The sequence below is a fragment of the Alligator mississippiensis genome, chromosome 3 (assembly GCF_030867095.1).
Source record: "Alligator mississippiensis isolate rAllMis1 chromosome 3, rAllMis1, whole genome shotgun sequence".
Classification (NCBI taxonomy): Eukaryota; Metazoa; Chordata; order Crocodylia; family Alligatoridae; genus Alligator; species Alligator mississippiensis.
The window spans coordinates 121,126,703-121,152,468 of NC_081826.1; the positions used below are offsets into that span (position 1 = coordinate 121,126,703).

General features: G+C 44.5%; 2 protein-coding genes across 4 annotated transcripts in view; one reads left to right on the forward strand and one right to left on the reverse strand.

Moving 5' to 3' along the window:
- The window catches only part of BPHL (biphenyl hydrolase like), a 32,102-nt gene extending 15,970 nt beyond the window's left edge, over positions 1-16,132 (forward strand). For 2 of the 3 annotated variants that reach the window (XM_059724344.1, XM_059724345.1), the window contains exons 4-7: positions 5,454-5,607; positions 9,094-9,225; positions 12,518-12,641; positions 15,590-16,132. In XM_059724344.1, the coding sequence (XP_059580327.1) occupies positions 5,454-5,607; positions 9,094-9,225; positions 12,518-12,641; positions 15,590-15,683 (504 nt within the window). In that variant the 3' untranslated portion in view covers positions 15,684-16,132. The remainder of the gene's footprint in view (positions 1-5,453; positions 5,608-9,093; positions 9,226-12,517; positions 12,642-15,589) is intronic. The other variant, XM_006263464.4, reaches the window with a different exon arrangement.
- On the reverse strand, positions 16,045-19,309 carry LOC102573482 (tubulin beta-1 chain). The gene is made up of 4 exons (XM_014606625.2): positions 19,176-19,309; positions 18,127-18,235; positions 17,722-17,832; positions 16,045-17,335 (listed from the first exon to the last, which is right to left on the reverse strand). The coding sequence occupies exons 1-4, from the start codon at positions 19,230-19,232 to the stop codon at positions 16,275-16,277; spliced, it is 1,338 nt and encodes a 445-aa protein (XP_014462111.2). The 5' UTR covers positions 19,233-19,309; the 3' UTR covers positions 16,045-16,274.
- Between the last annotated feature and the right edge of the window lie 6,457 nt (positions 19,310-25,766).

The following is a 25,766-nucleotide window of genomic DNA, read 5'->3' on the forward strand; positions in this document are numbered from 1 at the left end:
TGTGCATGCAACAACCAGCGAACACATTTTCATGAATATGTTTTAGTTTATGCTAACATGATCAAATATCAGCATGAACTATGTTTTTGCACTTACTTCCACATTAACACCCCATGCTGCTTTGAGTTGCTGTTGCAGACCAGTTGCAAATTCAAGCGGATACTCCTCATGTCAGTTTTCATGCAAGCCAAATGAAAGCTTGTACAAAAGTACAGTAAGGAAAGAATATTTCTGAAGTTATACAAATACATTGTAATGTTGTGCAAGATAACACATGTACCATCACATTGGATATGGGGCTCTGCATGAGGGAGGTATCCTCAGGTTTCCCATTGTCCTGCACTCTCATGCTATCCAATATCAGAAAACTCCAGCTCAGCCTATGCTTTCAGGTTATTTGTAGAAGTCAGGAAAAGTTAAAGCTAGACTGAATTGAGAAAGTGAGCAGCCAACTGTGGCAAAAGAACAGGTTAGGGACCATTTACAAAATCTGGGCATATACAAGTCCATGGGGCTGGATGGGATGTACCCCAGGGTGCTGAGGAAGATGGCCGATGTGGTTGCAGAGCTACTGGCCATCATTTTTGAAAACTCATGATGATCAGGAGAAGTCCCAGACAATTGGAAAAAGGCAAATATAGTGCCCATATTTAAGAAAGGGAAGGAGGAAGATCCAGGAAACTACAGACCAGATAGCCTCACTTCAGTCCCTGGAAAAATTATGGAGCAAGTCCTCAAGGAATCCATTTCTAAGCGCTTGGAGCAGAAGGTGATTAGGAACAGTCAGTGTGGATTCACCAAGGGCAAGTCATGTCTGACCAACCCGATCACCTTCTATGATGAGATGCCTGGCTCTGTGGATGCGGGAGACCAGTGGGTGTGGTATACCTTAATTTTGGCAAGGCTTTTCATATGGTCTCCCACAACATTCTCATAGGCAAGCTAAAGAAGTACAAGCTGGATGAATGGACTGTAAGGTGGATAGAAACTGGCTGGATCATCAGGTCAAAAAGGTAACAGTCAATGGCACAATGTCTAGTTGGCAGCTGGTATCAAGTGGAGTGCCCCAGGGGTCAATCCTGGGGCCAGTTTTGTTTAAGTTCTTCAATGACATGAAAGATGGAATAGAGTGCATGCTCAGCAAATTTGCAGATGACACCAAGCTGGGGGGGTGGGAGGGGGGTTGGAGAGTAGTAGATATGCTGGAGGGTAGGGTTAGGATGCAGAGAGACCTAAACAAGTTGGAAGATTGGACCAAAAGAAAATCTCATGAGGTTCAATAAGGATAGTGCACAGTCATGCACTTAGTATGGAACAATCCCATGAACCGCTACAGACTGGGGACCATTTGGCTAGGCAGCAGCCCTGCAGAAAGGGACCTAGGGGGTTACAGTGGACAATAAGCTGAATATGGGCAAGAAAGCTAATAGTATACTGGGCTGCACTGGTAGGAATATTGCCAGCAGATGAAGGGAGTAATTATTCCCCTTTACTCAGCACTGATGAGATCACAGTATCCAGTACTTGCTCCCCATTACAGAAAGTATGTGGACTAATTGGAGAAAGTCCAACAGAGGGCAGTGAAAATGGTAGGGGCTCGGGCACATCAGGAGAGACTGTGGGAAGTGGGCTTATTCAGTCTGCTGAAGAGAAAAGACAGAGGGGATTAATAACAGCCGTCAACTACCTGTAGCGGGGTTTAAAGAAGATGGAGCTAGACTGTTCTCAGTGGTGGCAGATAGCAGAATAAGGAGCAATGGTTTCAAGGTGCAGCAAGGGAAGTTGAGTTTAGATATTAGGAAAAACTCTCTAGGAGGGTAGTAAAATACTGAAACAGGCCACCCGGAGAGATTGTGGACTCTCCATCCTTAGAGGTTTTTAAGACCGGCTAGACAAAGCCTTGGCTGGGGTGATCTAGTTGGGGATGGTCCTGCTTTGAGCAGAGGGTTGGACTAAATGACTTCCTGAGGTCCCTTCCAACCCTCATTTTCTATGATTCTATAACATCCCAAGAGATGACTTGACCAGACTGAGCCAGGAAGAAGAACTTAGATGAACTTACCACTTTCAGCAGCTTTGGTAGTGTCCTGACTACCAGCTGGAGTGTGAGACTTGTGTTTTTGCTGACACACCAGGAAAAGGATGACATTTTCCTCCTCACCTCATTTCTTCTCTTTTCTAACCCCCTCCCCCCCCCCTTTTTTTTTTTTCCTTCTATATGTGTAGACTGGCTTAAACAGCCAGGAGCTTATCTTTTGCAACCCACTATTTTTTACCTGCCTTTTAAAATTGCAGACTCAGGCAGTACGTTGCATAGCCCAAGACTGGTATGAATTTGCCACGTTAAGGAAAGGCTTACGAGATCCTGCACTGTGCCTCTCTCTCATTGAAGAAGTTGTAAGAAAGAACCAGTGCCAAAATAAGAAACTGCATTTTTGCTGTTGGTTATTCTTCCCCACTCTTTAATACCTGTTCTTGCTTCAAGGAAGAATGATTTTATCCCAGCACCAACAGGTCCAGATCATTTCAACCAACTTTCTCACTGTTCTCCAAAATGAACAGTTAATACCATCTTTAAATACTGTGTAGAAGACCTGCAATGGAGAGACCTTAGTAAGCCTCCGTCATGCCAAAGGGAGTGGGAATAAGGAGTATAAAAGCCTCACTTCACATTAAGTAAAGTAAATGTTTTTCCACATCTTCTGTGGAAAGATTATTATGGCAATTATTTGTTCTGGGTCTAAATGACGAGAAGTCTCTATATGCAGAACTCCAAACCTTGTTTAACATTATAGAGTAACAGCCTGTACAATGTCGATACCTTTGACTTTTTAGGCCAGTGGTTCTCAACCTTTATGGCTCAAAGCACCTCTCATTAGGCTCAAGCCACTGCCTCAGAAATAGAGTAATTCTTCTGTTTCAAATGTCTCAAAAAAAGACCACCACAGGTCAGAATATTTTTGGTACTCTAGACTCCTATTTGAAATGTCTGTGTAGATGTTTGGATAGCAAACAATGCTAACATTATGTGGCACCCATAAGAAGATCGCATGGCAGGCCAGGGTTGAGAATCACTGTTCTAGGCTCCTTTGTGTCATTACAAGTAACACAGCAGCACCCTCCTACAGCCTCCTTCTTCCCATCCACCACAAGCATATTCTGGTGCAAGAGAGGTGGTGACCTAGAATCTCCAAATCCTGCAGGTAGTAGTATACAAGTGAGGACAAATTAAGATCTTTGTGGACTACAGCTATGTTCAGAGACTTCCTTAAGGAAAGGGTGTTATGTCCAAAGCAAAATGTTTAACTGGGATTGTCATAAAGCAGCAATTAAAATGGACTGTTATAACCAACTATAGTTCACATCTAGGATCAAGACTAAGTGACCTCAATTCAGCTTTGCATTTACCAGAGGTGGGCAATTATTTTTTGAAGGGAGCAATTATTTTTTGACTGAAGTGCCACTTAAGGAGTTCTGGTGAGCTCTTGATGGTCAGAAGGCCAGCAGGGGAGGGGGTACTCACCCATCCTTAGTCCCCTTGTCACAGCTGTTTACACTGGCTGGCCCCAGGCCTGTCTGCCCTCACACCCATTGCTGTGGGTGCTGGATGGAGCAGGTGGGAGTCTCCATGGAGACCGGCCCAGGACCACCGTGGGCAGGGTGTGCTTCACCAGGTGGATGAGATGGGGCCACAGGTGGCCAGGGAGTGGTGTCCAGAAGTGGGACAGGCAGGTGGGGCCAGGGCCTGGGGCAGAGCTGCAATCCCTGTGATGGGTGCACATCCCTGCAAGGGCGCAAGAGCTGCAGGGCAGGGAACTGGAACCCATCACAGGGACCAGCAGGAAGTGGACTGTGGTTCTGCCCAGTCCCAGCCCAACACTGTCACTGCCCTACGATCCTGGCCCTGGCCCTGCTGTCTGCCCACAGCCCCATCCCATCTACTCAGCCAGCATGCCTTGCCCATGGGGGTCCCAGGGTGGTCTCCACGGAGACCCTGCCTGCTCACCTGCTATCTGTTGCTCTCAGTAGTGGATGTCAGGAAGATGGGCCCAGGGTGCCTGGGCATCATGGCTGGGGTCCAGCAGCAGTGGGACATGCACCTGCTCCTGGGTGGCAGGGACTACTGGGAAGCCATGTCTGGCCACTGTACTGCCTGCCCCAGCACCATGGACTACATCTCCCAGTGTGTCCAAGCTGCACACAGGGATAAGTTGAGCTGTGCCAGGTGACATCTCCATGCCCAGGGGCGATGGGACCAGGCACATGTACCATAGCCTGGGCTGCCCCCCATGCCTGGGCTGGGTGGGGCCAAGGGACCCACCACAGGCCACGGGCTGTATTTTGCCCACCCCTGATTTACCATGCGCTAAAACCATGCTGCTAACTTAGAGCACAGAAAGAGTGTGGATTGGCACCAATAAACCGCTTACTCTGTTACTTAAGATTTTGGGCCTACAACATTCAGGAGCAAATATACTGGTTAGAAACTTGGACCAGTTAAGCCTGATTTCTCACAATGTTACCACCCCCACTCCAACTCTTTTTGGTCTTTACCAGTCCTTGCTATCTTCAAGTACGCACCCAAAAGTATTTTTCTCACATAATGCCCCCTCCCTTCCTTGCTCCTGAAAATAAGGAACACCTTGTTTAGATTTTAGAGACTTTTCTAGAATCGTGGCCTAGAACTGGCTTTTTCATGGAGAGGCTCTATTGCCAGTCTGTCAGATGGCTACCACCTTCTGGCAAGCTGGGAATGGCTGTGAAAGGGTTAACACTGGGTTGATCCTCCCCCACTTGCTGTGGAGAGAAGTTGGTAGGTAGCTATTTGGCAACACAGCTCCTCTGGGGGTGAATGGCAATCAGTTTCTGTGCTTAAGACATGCACCCCAATTTTGGAGGACAGATCTTTGCAGGGGGGAAACGTATGTGCGACTAAAATACCAGGAAGCCATTTGTTTTCCAGATCATATTAACTCTTTAATTTTCTACAGTTCATTGATAACTTCCTCTCGGGGTTGTCTAAGGTGCCATCATGCACCGTAACACAGCTTCATCTCTACAGCAAGGGTAGTGACAAACATATTGAAAACATTTTACCACAGATATTGAATAACACTTTTTTTAAAGTCATTTTAAAGGTCTTGTTTTCATTATAATCAGCTCAAGCAATGTTTGGGAGAACACCTCATTTTCTGTATCCTTGATATTTCAACTAGTCTGTAAACCTTCCATTGTATAACAGATACAATGCATCTGTTGGGATACAATCCATTGGAATCTGTAGTTTCATTTCAGTTGTTCATATTAATTAGAATTCAACTGTATTTGCAATTTCTGCATACGAGTCTGTGTACCATAGCTAGATTTCAAGAAACATTTGATTGCAGGTAGATAAAACCATTTAGCAGCAAAGACCAGGGATGTTCACTATAATTTTCTTATACCAATAAAAGGCACTGAAGTTCAAGAAGTTCTCCATGCTGGGATGGAGCGATGGTGGAATTACAGCACTCATAGCAGCTGCGAAGTACCCATCTCTTATTCATAAGTTGGTTGTTTGGGGAGCAAACTCCAGTGTCACCAAGGAGGATATTAAACTTTACAACGGTATGGATAAGTTCAGTGAATAAAGGGAAAAAAAAATCTGAAGGGAAAAACATTGGTCTCTTTTTGCACTATACTAAGGACACTATACAGTTGAAAACATGACAAATTAAAGGAAGCAGCACAGAAAGCAGAAGTGTTCCATGTTTGTAAATTCAAGAGTAGATTAAGAATTTAGCAAGGCCAATTCCCAAGATCACTCTAGATAAAATAAAGTTAGGGGAAAATGTCTCTAGCAATAACAGGTATTTAAAAATATGCAAGCCCTAGTATTCTAGCATATACCTTTTTCCACTCTAGGCATTTATAGTCTACCAGAAAATGCTCATGTAAAATTATGGGACCTGAAGAAGAGTGTATTGCATTTAAAAGCTTGTTTAAATCTATTGCAACTACAAAGCTGGTCCAGTAAGAGATGTCACCTACAAAAATCTTTGCCTCTCACATAAAGTTACTAATTTGTTTTAATTCTATTGAAATTCCTTGTACAGTAGTATCAAAAATTTTGCCGAGTAAAACAAGACAGGATTTCTGGTTGATTCTACTTAAGTGGTTCAAGTGTTAACTAGTTGTCACTGTTCAACAAGGTGGCAAAGGCAGCCACCAAGTTTGGAAATTCCCTTTTAGCTTTTAATTAATTTGGGGAAAAAAAAACAACCCCAAAACCCCAAACCCTTAAAACAAGTTAGAAGAGTTCACAGACCAGATTCTCCGTAGATACAAATAACTTTATTAGCACTTAAGCCACTGGATACTGATTTACACCTTCAGAGATTCTACCCAATGTTTGGAACTGTCTAGTTTACATGTGAAAGTCTTGTACATGTACATTAATATCACCCCCTTAAAAAAAAAAAAAAGTTAAAACATTTACTTGATTTTATCTAATTTTCAGTTAATTTCAGCCAAGAGTTCTTTTTAACTGTATGTACATGAAGAATTCTCTGCTTTTAAGTTTTATTTTTTTTTAAATAAACACAACTTCTATTTTACAATATCCTTGATATATATACACACAATTACAAGCCTGCTGCATACATTACAGTAAAACGTGAAATAAAATCTTTTTTAAAAAGTTTGATTAGATGCATATAAGAATGCTGTACTGAGGAATGAAGCTCTCCACTTTGTCCTATGGACAGGTACAGAAAGCTTTCTTGTCACTGGGCACATCTACACATGCAATTAATTAGAAGTAATAAACTCCAGTGTAGGCCAGGCCCTATGAAGATAGACTGAAGGGCCGGAACCTATTCAGCTGCCACAAGAGAAGACTGAGAGGGGATCTGGTGGCCATCTATAAACTCACCAGGGGGGACCAGCAAGAATCGGTGGAGGCTCTGTTCCCCCAAGCACCAGCTGGGATAACAAGGAATAACAGCCACAAATTGACTGAGAGCAGGTTCAGGCTTGATATCAAGAAGCATTACTTTATGGTTAGGGCTGCCAGCCTCTGGAACAGGCTCCCAAGGGAGGTGGTGCTCTCCCCTACCTTGGGGGTCTTCAAGGGGAGGTTGGATAAATATCTGGCTTGGGCATTATGATCCCAGCACTTGTTCCTGCCCAGGGCAGGGGGTTCAGACTTGATGATCTGTTCAGGTCCCTTCTGACCTGAGAAACTATATTGCACTGGAGTATACTGCTTCTGGGCAGACTGTTTGAACATCCACCTGGGACTGCAGCATGTTGAGCTGAGTCAGAGCAGCCCTAGCTGACAGCAGGTGGGGTGGTCAGGCTGCCAGCCTGGGGCTGCTCCAACCCAGCTCAGCATGCTGTGGAGGGATTGGCTGGGGCACAAGGGTTCTCCAGCACAGGGCTAGTGGCAGGCAGCCCCCACGTTGAAAACACCCGAGTGCCCCAGGCAGCCAAATCAGCATCTACATGTGCATTGCTGCATGTGCACGTATGTGCACACACACACCCCAAAAAACAAAACCCTCTGATGCAGAATAGTACTTGTACTAACCTGCTGCAAAGTTTATTAGTTTTCTGTGGCCTAATAGGGTTGCACATGTAGATGCCAAGATATTTGCTGAAAGGCTAATTATAGGTAACTCCACAGTAAACATCTCACATAGATGCACCCAGTGATTGACAAAATGCTAAAGAGGTTACCTGTAGGAGTAGGGTTATCTTGTCTTAATGTATTTTCATGGTTTCTGTAATAGAATTGCCACAATGATACCAAATGAAGATGTAGATTAGATGATGGAAATCACTGTTCAGTAACAAGTAGCCTAGGCTGGATTACTTTCCCAGTGGCCACTAAACAGATATTAGGTAACATATTTCACTCATTTATTCATATTGCTTTGCCTAATTGGTTCTAGTTCATCTTATTTGCCTGGTTGCTGAATTCTATAGGCCTTGCCATATCAAGTCAATTAAAAGATCTCTCAGTAATACTCATTGCTTTCTGGCAGTTCATAACCGTACAGCTTTGTCTCCTTCTCTGTTATGACAGCATCAATTGTCTTTGCTTCTCTGGAGCAAGACTGACCAGGTGATGCCACTATTATAGACAGGGCCATCACTTGGGCAGGGAGGAATGACTTGGGGCAAGTGCGCTGGGTCCTGTGCTTTGGGCCCCCCCCCCACGGTCAGTGCTGTATAGGCCCTGTTGCCACCTCTGTCAAACACTGCTGGTTCTAGCTGCTAGAGCCTCCTTCCCCCCACTCCAGCTGCTCCCCACCCTGCTTTGCTGGCTCCAGCCCCACCTGGGCCCTGCACAGTCTGATATGCCCCAGGCCCCGCACACCTCTAGGGACAGCTCTGCTTATAGACATTTGCTTTCTGGGCATAATTGAAATTTTTTTTTTTTTTTGGGGGGGGGGGGGAAGAAACCTGGAAAATAAGTGACAAGTAAAGTAGAGTTTCAGGTTATTTATACAGTTTTATCCAGCATGTAGTAAGTCATTATGACACCATTAAGTATGAGGAAAACAATCCCAAAGATGATGGCAAATGTATCATGATGTCAGCTTCCTGGAATGCCCCTAGTAAAGGCTCCATTCCAATGAACACTGCTAGATGTGAGAGTTTCCATCCAGGGACTAGAACAGAGTACTGCCTCAAAACTAATGCATCTTGTACCTTATACTTTATTCTCTAAAGATAGCCACATTTTGGGTTGGCATCCTGCAAGATTTGCCTGTACATACCAATGAAGTCCTAAAGCCAGAGGACATGAAAGTTGAAACCTCTAACTTCTTCACCCTTAGGAGTACAGTAGCCAGGCAATCGTTTACATCCTAAAATTTAGAAAGGACTCAGCTAAAGATACTGGGATTAGTTTATTTTTCATGCTTCTTGCTTTCTGCCCCCACAAATTACTTACGTGCCTCAGACAGGATTTTGAATGTAAAATTAAATATTTGTACTTTGATTTAAAGATGCCCATTTATCTATTTGGATATGATCTGTAATCAAATGCAGGTTTAATTTACTGAGTGAAAGTGTCTTGAATATATCCAATATCATTTTACACAGCTATCCGAGACGTTTCAAAATGGAGTGAGAAAGTCAGGAAACCAATGGAAGAAATGTATGGACATGACTATTTTGCCAGAACCTGTGAAGCTTGGGTGAATGGAATATCTCAATTTGCTGAAAAGTCAGGTGGTAAACTGTCTTCTGTGCTAACCTGGAAGGGTTGTATCAATAGAGGGTTTCTGGGTTTAAAAAAAAAACAAAGACATCTCTCAACAGTATTTTAAGCTACTGGAAAAAACAAGACACACATATAGCATTATAAGCCAGCTCTGACACCCTCATAAATTGAGCAGAGCCTTTATAAAATGAGAGATAGAAAGGAAAAAAAAAAGTTCTGTAGATAATTAGCTGATGATTCTCTAGCTTTGCTCACCACAAACCTAGATACTAAAACATTGCTTTTCAGCAGGCCTCAGGCTTACTTGCCTCCCCTCTTTTACTTGTAGATAGCCTTTGCTCAAACAGAACAGTAAAACAGCACTGAATGTGTTTCATTTCATAGTTGCTGCAGGTAGGAGCTGAGCCTGTTTTTCCAAATAGGTGTCAAGCAATTAATCAGAGGAGGAAACATGGTTTTTCAGACTTTTATAGTTCAAAACTCACAAAGCAGGTTGTAAGTAGAGCCATAAGTTAGGGACCAAAAATCCAATTACAAGTCACAATTCTGCATTCTAACAGTTTTATTTTAAAATATTAACTTTGAAAATCCCGACCATCTTTCTTACCTCATACAGAACTTTGTAAAAAAGACAGGTCCTAAACCCTGAAAAATAGTTTTGTTCCAATTCATAACACAATTATTTTTAAACAACTGAATAGAAATATATCCATGACAGAGCACATAAGACAAAGAGCTCAGAATTCCTTGCATTTTCCTTTAGTCTTCATACAGAAAGTAGTAATAGAGCTAATATTTCTAAGATAAACAACAGGCCTTATGTGACTACAAGGAAAATGTTCACTCACATTTTAATCCTTCAAGTCCAGAGACAGATTTGTAAGAAGAATATCAGCTGCTTAGTATGATAAATTTTTTTCCAACTTAGGGGCATCTTACAAGATATATCCTAGCACTTTTTTTTTTTTTTTAAAGAAGGACTGCATTTTAAGAGAGAAATGTAGAAGTCTTGGGATATACTAGCTACGAAAGCCAGCCTGTCTGCTGCTTGCAGATAACAGCCACAGCCTGTAGAGAGCACAGAATTTTCAACACCTGTGCAATTAAAAATGCCTGTGAAAGAGAGGCCATCTGGTCAAATAAAAAGATTTAACAAGGTACTGTAATTGAGCTCAAAGTGGATCATTTTCAACACGCACTGAAACTGGTGAAAGCTAGCAGTGCTCAGCACATTGGAGGAGAAAGCCCATTGTGCCAAAAAATGTAAGAAATTCCATAATGGGCCAGACCCATAGTCCATCCAGTCCAGTATCCTGTCTCTGAGAGGGGCAGAAGTGGGTGCTATATAGGGAGAGTACTGAACCAGATATCTCTAGTGATCTGTTCCCTATTCAGTACTCTCCTTAGCATCTTTCATTATTAGTTTAGAGATGCCAGAGGAAACATCTTCAATTGTTCTGTTCAATAGCCATTAAGACATTTATCATCCATGAATTTATCGAGTCCCTTTTTGAACCTGGCTGTGCTATCTGCCTCCACCACCATCTGTGGCAAAGAATTCTACAGGTTAACTATGTGTTGCTTAAAAATGCACTCTCTCTTGTTAGTTTTAAACCTGCCACCTACTAATTAGGTGACTAACTAGATTGCCCCCCAGTTCTAGTAGTCTGGGACTTGGTGAACAACAGGTCCCTGTTCACTTGGTCCACACCCTTCAGGTTTTTATAGACCCCTATCATTTCCCCCCTTGCCTTCTCCTTTCCTAACTGAAGTCTCAGGTTTTTAGGTCATCTGTGAAATGGAGCAGGTGTCTTTTGAATTTAAAATCAGTCATGGTTATGGAAAAAGTACCAGTAAATGAAAATTACAGTAAAACAAATGAGAACTCCCTGACTGTTAGGTAAAAGGAGCAAAAACTTCTTAGTAGACAAATAAATACTTAACATTAAAAAAAAAAACACCAAGTGATCCTGTCTGCCATGAGTAGGAGACAAGCTAGTGATGCAAACAGCTGTAAAAAATAAATTGCAACCTCACTGAGCATGTTGATATTAATGAGTTCCACAGAGTTGTGGAACATAGCTGCACAACTATTAAGGGAGGAAGTGAAGTCTAGTGATCACTGAAGGAGATAGTTGGGCTTATTTTCTGGCTTTGCTGCTGACTATGACCTTAGGCAAATAACTAAAACCTCTGTATTTGCTGTTCTGGAGTTTAATTAACATCAAAATGTGCTTTGAGGTCTTGGGATTAAAATGGTTTTAAGTAAAATGGCGAGTGAGCAAATTTGTAAAGCAAGGCAATACATATAGACAAATGGCTGGAAACACATTATTAAAACCTAGCAAGAAGTGAATTGAGAGCTGAGGAAAAGGAGTGAATCTATACACCAGAATTATGTACCAACACTGGCAATAACGACAAAAAGATGGTTGCAAGTAGGCTTTAAAGATTGCTTAAGAATCTATAACCTCAAATTATTTTTTTCTCTTCTTTTATGTACCACAAATTCAATTTCAGCAACAACAGACATAGCTGGCTAATAAGTGTATCACTAGGGCTGCTAAGTTGTAGTATATATTTGCTGAAGAAAGCGGGTGATATAAAATAGATGAAACACTTGCTTTATTGAAAAAGCTTAAAATCACCTAAACAAAAATTACAGTTGAAGAGGTGTAATATACATTATAGTCATGATTGGTAACTTTTGTCTGAATGGTGGTTTTGTGTTAAATGGTTGTTTAGTACACAAAGGAATGATAGTCTTAATGGTAGCTGTTAGAAGCAGATAGCGCTGTATGTTTTGATCTAAATTGTTATGGATACTACAGGTTTTAAAAAAATGTAAGAATCAAGTCAGGTAACCTGTAGCTTGGTAACCACATAACAAACTAGAATAGACTGAGATGGTGCAGACCTCAGAGACAGAAAAGATTAATTATAGACAAGAGATTTATGCCGTGTTGAGGATGTGCAAGTAAAAAGTTAAGAAAAATGTGTCAGAAACACTTCAATGCACTAGCTTGATACATGGTGGTGGTGGTTAGTGAGAAAGTCTATTATTCACTTCACCATGGAGAAAGAAATCTTTGTACTGACCTCTATACGAGGCAAAATAAGTTTGGTACTTACTTATTTCCCTAAAATAATTTTACACTGTATTCTACACTGTAGTGGGAACCAGTGGCTAAGAGCTACAATAGAGTCCCCAGCCTCTTAAAATATTTTCAGCTTTCATTTTCTGTGCATATTTCTTTTAATAAAAAAGTGTGACCCTGACACTTTAAAAAATTTTTTTTTCAGGTAACATTTGTGAACATTTACTGCCACACATTGTGTGTCCAACGTTTATAATACATGGTGCGAAAGACCCTTTGGTACCACCGTTTCACCCAGAATATCTTCACAAGAACATCCGAGGAGCACGGTGAGTCCTACCACTACACATTCTTGAAGCACGGTTTTGGAAGGGAAGAAGCAAACACAGGATGTGAAACAGCTTGACAAAATTGTCCAGGCCTCAGGAGAGGGGGGCATGGCAAATCCACAGCATGTTATACTGCAATTAAAAGAGCCTGCGCCCTTTTTACTGTATGAACCATGGTTTGACGTGAATAGAAAAGGTGGGCAAAGAGCTAAGTGAAACACAAAAAATAAAGACCATGTGCTAACATATATTCAGATGAGTTGACCCCTTTTTCTAAATCATTGTCACCACATTCCTTCTGCCAAATGATACCTGGTAGCTATCCCCCTCCAGCAGCGCTAACAGTGGTTAGTAAAGAATTGAGCTACACCAGGATTGGAGCTGAACACTTAGGTATTAGCAAATAGCAGCGAGTGCCAATACATCTTATACACTGACTGAGATTTTTTCCCATTAAGTCTTGTGGTAGGCAGGAGGGAACATTGTCAAAGCTTTTCTTCAAAGTTATGAGTGGCCTGTGATTATTTTTGGCAGGCAGCAGCCTACAAACATGTCACTACTCACCCTTGCACATAAGGAAAGCCTAGAAGGAACACCCACTTCAGAAACTCAGGAAGCCCTTTGTTGCAGCATGTAGAAAAGCACCTGTTTGTTCTCTTCAGAGAGCACAGTCCCTCAGCTAGTGTTACCATTTTATGATTGCATACATCCAGCAGCCCAGACTGGTAGTACAGAGTAGGATTAGGGAAGCAGAAGCCATTTTTATGAAGCCAAAGCAGGGTAAATTCTGTTTATTTATTCTCCATAAGACTTAAGATCAGAGTTTACCTTCTAAACCCAGTTCCTAAAAATACATTCTTCTGTGAGCAATTCAATATCCAGATAGCATATTGACAGTCACAAGAAAAGCATTTTTACTAAAGGATGTTCCATTTTCTCCTGTGGACTGTATTTATAATTCCTACTGTTTCCTTAGATTTCAGCGCACTCATCGGTGCTCTGGATGTCCCCCAGTGTTTAACACTAAATGGGCAAGGATCTCATTCTGGTGGCTTTTTTTTTTTTTTTAAACTTGCTCCGAGGAGGCAGGATTAGAAGAAAGGTCACAGTAACATCTAGGTGAGCTGTTCCAGTTCTCCAAAGTGCAGTCTTCTGAAGTAAAGATGCTGCACTGCACTTTGTCTCTGTGCTCCAGGGCTACCTAGTACTTACACTGCTAGAAAAGGAACTTAGATTAACATAGGACATTGAGAAGAGGTATGTGGTTCCATACTTTAGTACAGAGAAATTAATTCTCAACCTGTGGGTCTTGCAAAGATGTTAGGGTTCAAAACTATGCCGTCCATTTCACGTAAGTAAATGGGAAGGGAGGTTCTGTTCCAATGTGGAAAATATTGATAACCATGACATTTACCGCTGTAGTCTCTTGTGGAGAGCTTAGCACCCCTTATTGACTTCCTGCTTTTGCAGGAATTTTTTTTTCCTTTTTAATTTTATACAATGGTAGAAGGCAGCAAGGTTTTCCTGATTATATGAAAGTTCTGGGGGTTTTGGCTCAATAACACTACTCAAGTACTGTTCTTTGTAGAGTTGAGGTGAAAAAAAAAAAAACATTTTGGCCTTAGCAGTAAAGTCAATGCACTTACTGCAGTGGTGTATATTTGTACATCTACATATATTTTATCAGCTTTCAAGACTCCTAGTTTTGTGTACTTTACAGCAAACCCAATAGTCACAAGGTGCGCAAAAACTGAGTAGGTTCACACAATACTGCTCTTTTCCCTAAGACAAAGTAGCTTTTATCCTCTACCAAAAGTCACACTGAAGTTATAGGAGTATTGCATATGTTGCAACAGAACCTTGTTATTAAAAAAGATAAAACCAATTACAATTACTATTTTGTTCAACCAACAGTTATACAGTAGTGCTGAAATATCTATTCTGAAACCTCAACTCACTTTATATCCAGAAGCATTTTGCATTGGCTCTGAAATTCATGATGGGATTGTCCTAAGCTCTGAATAAATTTGCTAAAAACAGGAAAATTAAATGTAGTGTCATACAAGAAGGAGCAAGTGGAATCTCCTAACTTGGTATTAAGTGGTAAACATTCTAAAGAAGACTGGCCTCTTTTTTTTTTTTTTTTTTTCCAACAAGTCCAATGTATGGTATGACACTTTGATGTTCTGAAGTGTACCATACCTGAAACCTGTATACATTTAGCCTCATTGTGCCCACACTAAAAATATTAAAAGCTTTAGATCACTTAATTTCAGAGCCACTGCTTTTAAGCATATGCTAGTTTGAGGTATAATTCAGTACAGAAGTTCCCTCTTAAATTAAGAACTATTAGCACTTTCAGTGCCAACAAGGCTTTCAGTTTTGGAAGTTGTTTTACTGCTACTATTACAAAAAAAAGAGAGAGAGAGAGAGAGAGAGAGAGAGAGAGAGAGAGATACAAATCATAGGTCATTATCTCAAGATTCAGCTGGTATACATCTATTCATTCTCACCTACCTTCATGAAGGATGTCATCCACCTTCTATACCCTCAAGGAAGAAAAAGATTTCCTGTGACCACCACCCCATCCATCCTTGCCTAAGCAGAGCTGCTATGCTCCAGTTAGCAGAAACAGCTGTGAGAAGCTTTCTGGAAATTTATGCTAAGACAGAACTAGAATTCTGCCTGAAAAAAATTTTATTTCCTTACAAGCAAGTTAAATTTATAGGCAGAACTAGTAACCCTCTTGGATATTCAACACAAGAAGTAGCTCAACTAGTTTTTAAATCAAGTACAGACCAGGGTTGGCTGTTATAGCCAAGTTAACCTGAAGAGCAGTTAAGGGAGTTAATTTCAGGTTGGCATTTGTGTAACCAGATCAGAAAGTAGTCCCAAGCAATTTGCTTGTCAGTGCATTCAACAGAGTTCATGACTTTGAATCTTTTTAGGCTGCTCGTGATACCAGAAGGCAAGCACAATCTACACTTGCGCTTTGCAGAGGAATTCAACACAGAAGTGGAAAAATTCCTAGCAGAAGCCTGACAGATGAAGTCCATCCAAGGTTGATTTCATATACTGAATGTCTGCCTTTATTGTCCAGCCATCCCCAAACATGGTACTTACTGTTTGATTCCCCTTTTTGAGAAATTGTGGCGTGTTTAAGCCATGTTTATAGTTGTGCTTTAATAAAAAGTTAGAATCATGAAATGTCTGCCCAGTGAAGTGCAGGCCACAGAACTGCTTTTGTCTGAGGACGGGATGGAGAGGGGGTGGAAAAGGGGAAGTGAGAGGCATTATGACTCAACAAGACAACTGTGCAAGTGTTTTGAAGGGAGAAGAGATGGAAAAGATTTATGTAAAGTTAGCATCAATACCAGTTTTAAAGAAAGAGAGACAGCAGACGTCGTATAGAACACATGCCTTTATATGTGATCTTGAAATTGATTTAAACACGAGAGCCATCATAATAAACTTGACTTCAAAAACTGTTACACTGAGGTCCTTGTTAAGGTTACACATGGTTGACAGGATAATTAAGTACACTGCAACAGAGAACATGCTTCAGTCACCACTAACAGAAGTCATTCGGTACACATGCCTGCTTTACTGGAGTCCCTCTTATAAACAATAGCCTTAGGCTTCATCCTCCTCACCTTCCTCTTCAAATTCACCTTGCTCATCAGCCGTGGCATCTTGGTATTGCTGGTATTCGGAGACCAGGTCATTCATGTTGCTCTCGGCCTCCGTGAATTCCATCTCATCCATTCCCTCGCCTGTATACCAATGCAAGAAAGCCTTACGCCGGAACATGGCCGTGAACTGCTCCGAGATCCTCTTGAACAGCTCCTGAATGGCTGTGCTGTTCCCAATGAAGGTGGCAGACATCTTGAGGCCTCGCGGGGGGATGTCGCAGACGGCCGTCTTGACATTGTTGGGGATCCACTCGACAAAGTAGCTGCTGTTCTTGTTCTGGACATTGAGCATCTGCTCGTCCACCTCCTTCATGGACATGCGGCCCCGGAAGATGGCGGCCACCGTCAGGTAGCGGCCGTGGCGTGGGTCGCAGGCCGCCATCATGTTCTTAGAATCGAACATCTGCTGCGTCAGCTCCGGCACTGTCAGGGCACGGTACTGCTGGCTGCCACGGCTCGTCAGCGGGGCAAACCCGGGCATGAAGAAGTGCAGGCGGGGGAAAGGTACCATGTTGACGGCCAGCTTGCGCAGGTCAGCATTCAGCTGGCCGGGGAACCGCAGGCAGGTTGTCACACCGCTCATGGTGGCCGACACCAAGTGGTTGAGGTCCCCGTAGGTGGGGGTCGTGAGTTTCAGCGTGCGGAAGCAAATGTCATACAGGGCCTCATTGTCAATGCAGTAGGTTTCATCTGTGTTCTCCACCAACTGGTGGACAGACAGGGTGGCGTTGTAGGGCTCCACCACTGTGTCAGACACCTTGGGCGAGGGCATGACACTGAAGGTGTTCATGATGCGGTCCGGGTACTCCTCCCTGATCTTGCTGATGAGGAGGGTGCCCATCCCAGAGCCCGTGCCACCACCCAGCGAATGAGTCAACTGGAAGCCCTGCAGGCAATCGCAGCTTTCCGACTCTTTCCTCACCACATCCATGACTGAGTCCACCAGCTCGGCTCCTTCTGTGTAGTGGCCCTTTGCCCAGTTGTTTCCGGCACCACTCTGACCTAGAAGGCACAGTGGAAAGATGCTATTTTAGTCACTAGTCTGGAGAGACAAAAGCTACACCTTCATAATCTGTTTAGGATGCCGTGTAAGATAAGAAAAGCATTAAAGCCTAGTTACTAAGCAGGGGAGATTATGATTAAGTCAGTCTAGTAAACGGAATCTTGTGCATACTGTACCTTAGTTTGTATTTGGACATTTCAAGTCTACAAGTTAAAAGGATGAATTGTTCCTTTAAGTGTCACACAAAATAAGACACATAGGGCACCCGCAATGTGCGAGAACAAGAGAGATGAAAGTCAATACATCTACTGTGGTATTTCAGAGTAATCACATTAAGGAAAAAAGCATGACACTGGTATGTGTAGCTGTCCAGAACATGACATACCAAAGACAAAGTTGTCAGGTCTGAAGATCTGCCCAAAAGGTCCAGATCTGACCGAGTCCATTGTGCCAGGCTCCAAGTCAACAAGGATTGCTCGGGGCACAAACTTGTTACCTGTGGGAAGAACAAAAGCTGGTGTTAGACCCGTAGTCAGCAGCTATTTAATAAGAGAGCCACTGTACTCCCAATGTAATGCACTGGCTGGAGTGGGGGATAGGGGGGAGGTGGAAAAAGAGACTGCTGCGGTGTAGAGCATTATTCTGCAAAATCATTCTGAAGGGAATTGGATCCATTAGACAAAGAACCAGTGGTGGCTGGGCTGTTCCTTTGCATCAGCTCTTCCAGCTGTAATGAGCTGGTATCTGGCTGGCTGCAAGAGTCTGAAAAATTAAAAAGGCATGCAATTACCAGCGGCCTCATTGTAGTAGACGTTGATCCTTTCCAGCTGCAGGTCACTGTCCCCATGGTAGCTGCCGGTGGGGTCAATGCCGTGCTCGTCGCTGATCACCTCCCAGAACTAGAACACAAGGGGGGGCGGGGGGCAGGAGGGAAGCAGGGAGGGCAGTTATCAGGGGTGGAGGCAGGCTGCTAGCGGTGCCTATACCCGCACGTGGCCGGCACGCCTTGTTCCTGCTCTAGGCCTGCACCCGCAATCTTAGTACTGTTGCCTAATCAATGAGACAGCACAGAGAGGCGTTTCCCCAGCAGCAGCAACTGCTGCAGTGGCCAACATGCAGCACTGCCATGAAGGAGAGGAGCAGAGACTAGAGCCTGAAAATGAGGGAGAGCTACTAGAGACATAGGACCAGAGACATCAAAGGCATAGGAAACACGGGCATGCCATTTTCAGCACCCATCACGCGAACTAGACCACTGCTTCCCAACACTTTAGGGCTGAGGGCACCCACCACTGGCTAGATTCAAGGCACCCCGGGGGAAATGCCAGCTCATTGTTCCTACTGGCTTTTTAACTGCAGGGGGGGGGGGCAGGGAAGGAGAACACACACACACACACACACACACACACACACACACACACACAGCTTGCAAAGTCTTCACGTGACAGGCACTGCGGATGCCTGGGGAAATCTCTTAGCCATATTTGCCCACCTCCCCCCGACTTGGCACCCTAAAAAGGATCTCAAGCCCCCCCCCAAAGGGGCTACAGCTCCCTGCCCCAGAACCACTGGGCAAGAAGGCATCGCCTTTGGTCCTGTTTGTAGCAGGGGGCTGGGCTAGGCCCCTTCCACCCAGATTTTTCCCCCACCCCAAATGTCTCGATGCAGAGGCAGAAGCGTCCGCGGACCCCCCCGCCCCGCCCCACCCCGCCCCACCCTGCCCCGCCCTGCCCTGCGCAGAGAGGCGAGGCAGCTGCCGGGAGGTGCCAGCGGGGAGGGAGTCAGGCTGCCCAGCCCCCAGGGGCTCGGTTGGGCGCAGGGGGATCTGTAAGGGCTCACCTTGGCGCCGATCTGGTTGCCACACTGGCCGGCCTGGATGTGCACGATCTCCCGCATGGCTGCTGCTCCGCGCGCCCGCACCGCACCAACCCGCACTGCAGCGACCCAAACCTGCCCGACAGCTGCGGACGCCGCGCCCCGGATCTCGCTTTATATAGGCGCTCGTCGGCCCCGTCCCTTCGCGCCCCGCTCCGCCAATGGGCGGCGGGTGAGGTAATGTGGGGCGGCGCGGCGCGGCGGAGCCAATGGGCGCGCGGCGCGGGCGGGGCGGGGCTGCGGCATTGTCTGCGGCGCGGGGAGTAGCCCGGGGCTCCTGCGCGCCCGGGGGGGGGTGCCGAGGGGCCCGTATGCAGGGGGCTGCGGCCGGCGCTCCCCCGGGGCCGGGCGCGGGGCGGGAGACGCGGCTCGGCCTCCTTTGTTCCCTCCCGCGTCGCACCCGCTGAAGCACCGCAGGAGGCGGAGCCTGGCGGGCGCTGCACTGCGATGGCTCAACCCTGCCACACCTCTGCGCTGCGGCTGGGCGCAGCCCGCCCTGCCTTGGCCTGGCCTGAAGGGAGGCCGGATGAGCGGTGCGGGGGCAGGGGGCCCTGCACGGCCTCCGCCCGGGCCTGCAGGCCAGGAGCCAGCTCTGGGGCCCGGCGGGCTGACTGCATGCGGGGATGCCAGCCCCAAGTTGCCTCCACCTGGGCCCATCTCTGGGGTTGCCTCCGTTTGCATTGGCACCGGCTGGCTTTGTCGCGTCCTGCTGGCCTCTGGCTTCTCTGTTCCTTCCAGGAAGAGCAGCCACCAACTGCAGACACTTCCTGACGGATGGTGTTTATACCGGAAAGCTAGCAAAGAAAAATGTTTCCAATTGTTTTAGTTGGTCTAGTAAAAGATATTGGATTTACCCAAACAGCCTCGTCTGCCGGTGTCCTTAGAGCAACATGGCTGCAACCTACACCCATGCACTGGGATCAGGCTGTGTGCACTGTACCTAGCTTGCAGGGCCACGGCCCATGGGGAGCCCCGCAGGCTCAGTGACAAGGCTCTGGGGCCAGTTCTGGTCGGTGGGTCAGGGACTGGGCACCCCCAGGGTTAAGCTAGAAGCATATGAAATGCAGAGGGGTTTGGAAGAGATTTTTGGAAACAAAAACCAGCCAGCATGCTGAAAACATCTCATCTGTTGGGAAATCTGTTGCATAGAATAAAAACCCTCCCACTTGTTCCAAATTCTTCAACCCAGTCAAAGTTTGGACTGTCTCATGCTGCTGCAGTTCTGGTTAGATATTTCCCCTCATTGATCTAGCAGTTTTCATACAAAGGAAGATATATATATATATATATATATAATCTATATCCAGACACATGTGGCGATTCACCAACTGTCACAAAGCAAGCAATGGGCAGTCATTACTAGAACCCAAGTCTCTTTAATCCTCCTCCTATACAAGAAGCAATAGACTCCTCTTGCTACTATGTGTAAGAGTGGTGTAGCCATGAAGGTCCAGAAATTATGTGAGAGGCAAGGATTTCTCAGGGATCATCTGTGTAGGTGAGACAAGCTAATGCATTGGAAGCTTGTTGCAATTATGCTCTCTCAAGTGGAACATGATACATCATTAATTTGTACAGATCCAGTAGGTCTACAGGAGACCTTCCCTGCACATCCAATATCTGATTTAACCACAATGATGCGAATCACTGAACTGGTCTGGTTTACCAGCCAGACAAATAAAACATTGCTGCAACTGATCACAATTGTGTGTGAATGCCCAAACGTTAAAGAAAAAAAATCCAAGCATTTTGTGGATGCAACAAAGTTATTACAGCTCCCCAGGTGGGTGGAACAGGCCACTGTTCTGAGAACATCTGACTTCACCAACCAAACAACAGATTGTTTTCCTGGATAAATTACATTCATTCATAATAATTTGTACAAAGCGCACACTCCTTCCCATTTTGATTTTTAGTGGTTTAGCTTCACCATGATAATTAAAACAGGAAAAGCTTTTGGTAGTTTTTGATTTTTTCAAAATATTTACAGCAGCAGGTAACTTTTTAAAATTATAAATTATATAAATATTCTTCTAAAACACAGAACCCACCATTTTCAGTACAGATTATTCTCACATTCCATGGACAGGTGACTTAGGGGAGGGGGGGGGGGAGGATCGAGTGACCTGGATGTGACAGCATTAGATCTATTGCATTTTTTTCCATCATAGAGCAGTGCTAGGTTGGAGTGAAGGTGCTAGATGAGAGTGCATGCTATCTTACTGCTACCTTCAAATAGCTTCCAGTTCATGCAGGGTTGACACAATTTATTGCTTTCAAGGTGAAGAGGTCAGCTCTTTATATGTTCAGGACAAATTAGGATGCTTTTGCTTGACAGCAGAGGCAGTTGCTGTTCTCCAGCAATGCAACACTTTTACAGGCAATGCTGTCAAACCTACAGATAGATGCAAAGCCTTCAATCAGGACAGGTCTTCATCATGGAAAGGTAGAATTGCTAGCAAAAGAATTTACACCAGTACTGCGTGTTGTACAGTGCTTTTTGCTAGGAGGGGTCTCTAACAGTTCAGAACTAGGATGGCTTCCTTTCTAGGTCTGCTCTAGTTTAGGCACAACATACACTGCCCAGCTTCCTGCCAATTAGATTTCCACTTCCCAGCTTCCCCACCTGCAAACCAGCATTCCTGTATTAGATATTTCACATCTCCTTTTTCTACCCTCTCCCATTGCACCCCATGGAACTAAAGTTATTTGATGATACCAGACTGGGGAGAGATTTAAACATGGCATAACCACCCTCAGATTTGTTTGAAACAGCCTGAATGGATAGGCCAAATATTTCCCTGATCTGTTTGGTTATTGTGTACAAAATACAAAATGATTTTTCATTTAAATTGACAACGAATGTTGCAGAAACTATAATTGGTTTTAAAAACTGGGAACCGATTTGCAGTCATTTCATATTCAAAGTAGACCTGGAAGCAGGACACAGGGAGTTCAGGAAGGTAGGAGACCTATAACAACACCAGTTACAGTATCTGGATTAACTATTCTGTTGTAACTGTAACAACTAGAAAGATGTCAAATTGGGTCCCTGCAAGCTAATAAGTAACTTGGTAACACTAGCAGGAGGTGGAGGCAAGTATGGAAGCAGTTAGGCACAGCACAATTGGTTACATATTATGCTAGATGTATTCATTTTGCTTGTGTTGAAAATGAAAACATGCAAGGAGTCACCTTACTGTTCACCTCCAAGGGATGGGACATTGTTTAGTGGGTAAACAGCAGAACTAGGAGTCAACCCTTCTGAATTTTGTCCCTGTCTCTTCCACTGGCTTACTGTGACCATGGACAAATCACTTAGGTCCAAATTTTCAACAATGGCCACTACACTTTACTCCACTGAGGCTTCCTCCTACCAAGCTAGAGGTCTTCTAGGACAGGACCGTCCAACTGGAGGCCCATGAGGGGCCAGTATGCAGTCCATAAGCCCCTGCAGCCCCCTCTCCCACTGCTGTGTGGCAGGGGAGGGGAAAGGGGCAGTGGTGCGGGGAAGTTGGACAGCCCTGTTGTAGGACAGTGGTTACCATAGGATCTTTTTTGCCATGGCAAGCCAGAATGGCCTGGCTTGGGTCCAATATGACCCAATTCTAGGATCTGGTTGCTGCTGCCCCTGCTGCTGTTTCTCCCTGCTGTGGGGCTATGGCATAAGCAAGAGTCTCCTGCCATCAAAGCCACCCAACACCTGCCTGCAATGAAGGTAAAGCCCCCAGTGTCAAATTCCACCAAAACCTCCATATCTGCAGGCTGGATTCAGTGGCTTTACAGGCCAGATTCAGCCCATGGGCTGTTGGTTGCTGACCCCTGTTTGAAGAGCCTCTGGGGCAGGTCCTCACTGTAGCTGTATATATTCTCAGATCTGCCTTTCTGCCTTTGCCACTTGTGTTATTGTGTTTGTGGGGGCACACCCACAGAATTATGATTGCACAGAGATCTTTCCATCAATTCAAGAACAGGCTTTTCTGGAACATAGAGCCTATTTTCTACAATGCTGAGCCATGGGCAGATGAACTTAATACCTATAGGTACCTACCTATTCAAACTGTATATTTACTGCTACAGCTAGAGGGTAATGTGTTTACTTAGTTTGCCAAGATAAGAATGTCAGGCCCATGAGAGTAGGCTGTTTGTGAAAGACTTTTTAAGGAGACAACCTGCTGCAGTGGGTAGAACATGAGCCAGGAGACCTGCATTATATTCCCAGATCTGCTTTTGGAACCTTAGCCAATTCAGTCTTCTCAGCCTCTCCGTATCTGATTCCTAATATTTACAAATTGGAGTAGGAGCTAGGGGCTAAACAACAAAGGAGACTTTCTGGTCATGTGCAGAAAAGTCCTTTTGTAAGTGATTAAGGTATTTTAATGGCAGAAGCTAGAGGCTTGTCTACATCAAAGTGATGACAAGTCCTGACAGCAAAGTATTCAAGGATGCTTCACCCACCCATGTCCACTGACAGACTCCAAACCCAGAAGCAATACTGTGAGGATGTTTCAGGTTCATCCTCAGTGGTCCACTCAGTGCTGGGGCTTGCTACAGCCACTGTTGTATAACAGGCCCTTAGAGGCTGACAGTCAGGGTCAGGTGTCAGGTGAGTGGGAGTCTTGAGAATCTAAATTATAGTGTTAGGTAATTCAGGTCTACTTAAATTCCTTTGTTGATCTAACCTGGACTTCAAACAATGGGATTCTGAATTTAAGTCCACATTTAAATGCCTAATAATTGGCCTCATTCTCTAGGGCAAGTGGATTCGGCACCCAGAACCATGTCATCCAGCCCATGGGGCTCTACACAAGTCCAAAAATTTGGCAGCAGGCAAACATTTGCCATTCTCCTACTGCTAAGTTTCTGGACCCATGGGGAGCCCCCCACAGGCTGGACAGAATGGCTTTGCATGCTAGATGGGACACAGAGTGGTGTGGGGCCCAATCCCAGCATATGAGGCATAGCGAAGGAAGTGTGGATCCCAATCCTGATGTGTGGGGCCTGATTCCTATGGATGGGGCCAGGTGGAGGTGGTGTGGGGCCTGATCCCAGTGTAAAGGGCCAAGCAGGGGTGGTGTGGGCTCCAATCCTGGTGCATGAGGATGAGTGGGAGTAGCACAGGGCCAGATCCCAGCACAAGGGGCAGACACTGGGCCCAATCTGGGCCATGCAGGGGCTGGCTGAGGCCATGTGGGGTTTGATCCTGGCACATGGACTAGCCCCATGCCACACATCTGGCCTGCAAGGGCAAAAAGTTGAGCACCACTGTTCTAGTGACCCAAGCACCTAGTAGCACCCATATCAAAGCCATTTTAGGCCTTTTTAATATGGATTTAGGAGCCTAACTTTTAACATGTATATATAAAATCCTGGCTATAGACTTTATTTAGATAGTAATGATTAGTCCCCATCACGTATCTAATATAACCGCACAAGCATTCAGCATTCTCGGATGTTACAGAGCCGCGGTGCCCTGCCCACACACTTCATGGGTGTGCCCACACACTTCTCTCCATTGAAAACCTGCCTGAGACTCTGACATTCAGTCTGGTCTCATACTGAATCAAATTCCACCTTCGGCTGTTTCCTAGGTAACCAGTCCATCTCCATGTGTCTGCATAAGGAGGAAGGGAATGCAAGCTACTGTAATATTTTCACTTGGGCAATTATTTCAATAGGTTGAAAAATAATTTTAGATATGCAAATAAAAAAACTGCTGCAACATGAGCATCAGACCAAATGTTTGGCTATGGTTTATCCTCCTGAGCACACACACACACACACAAGAGAAGAGACAAAATAACTCACTTGATACTTTTCCTATTAGAATGTTGATGACCATTCATTTTATCTTTCCCTCTTTTCACAAATGGCTACTACTCTTCCAGTGGCTGAAGGCTTTCTGAGCCCGTCTCTGAACCTGGAGCTGAATCAACTGAAATATGTGCTGTGGGGAGACGTAAGGAAGTTCCTATAAGCAAGGAGCCGAGAGAATTGCAATTGCACTCTTACTTCAGGTAATAACACATCATAAGGAGATTCTATTTCTGCCTCATAATTACAGCCCACAGTATACACTGATGGGGAATCAGATAGCACCGTGATGAGAAATTAACAAAGAAGCTTATGTACATAAAAGGGGTATTGCTCTATGATGGTCTGTAATGGGGTCTGGTGCTTAACTATCACATAGAAATAGATGACTGTGCTGCTGCATGTCACACAGGATTGGTAAGGGGGCACGGGGTGACACCACTTTTTATCCTACTTGGTTGGATTTTTAACTTTTAAGATTAGCCTAAGTTGTTTTCCACTTTTCTTACAATGAAACAAAAGCCTCACTACCCTTATTGCCCAAGTCAACAAGGGATAGAGACTATCTTTTTCTATATTTGTACAGTGCCTAAACACAATGGGGCCTAATTTCTCAGCTAGCCTTTAGATGCTGCTGTAAAAACAACAATAAATACATATATCAGTGCCTCAAAAAGTAACAATGTTGGAGTATCATTCAGTAGGAATACTCATTTGGTATAAATATTAGTAAGGGTCCCA

Excerpts from the sequence above, each read along its gene's own strand:
- LOC102573482 (XM_014606625.2), bottom strand. The coding sequence starts at position 19,232 with ATGCGGGAGATCGTGCACATCCAGGCCGGCCAGTGTGGCAACCAGATC. Across the intron at positions 18,236-19,175 it reads GCAACCAGATCGGCGCCAAG|TTCTGGGAGGTGATCAGCGA; the intron begins GTGAGCCCTTAC and ends CTTGTGTTCTAG. Across the intron at positions 17,336-17,721 it reads ACCTGACAACTTTGTCTTTG|GTCAGAGTGGTGCCGGAAAC; the intron begins GTATGTCATGTT and ends TGTGCCTTCTAG.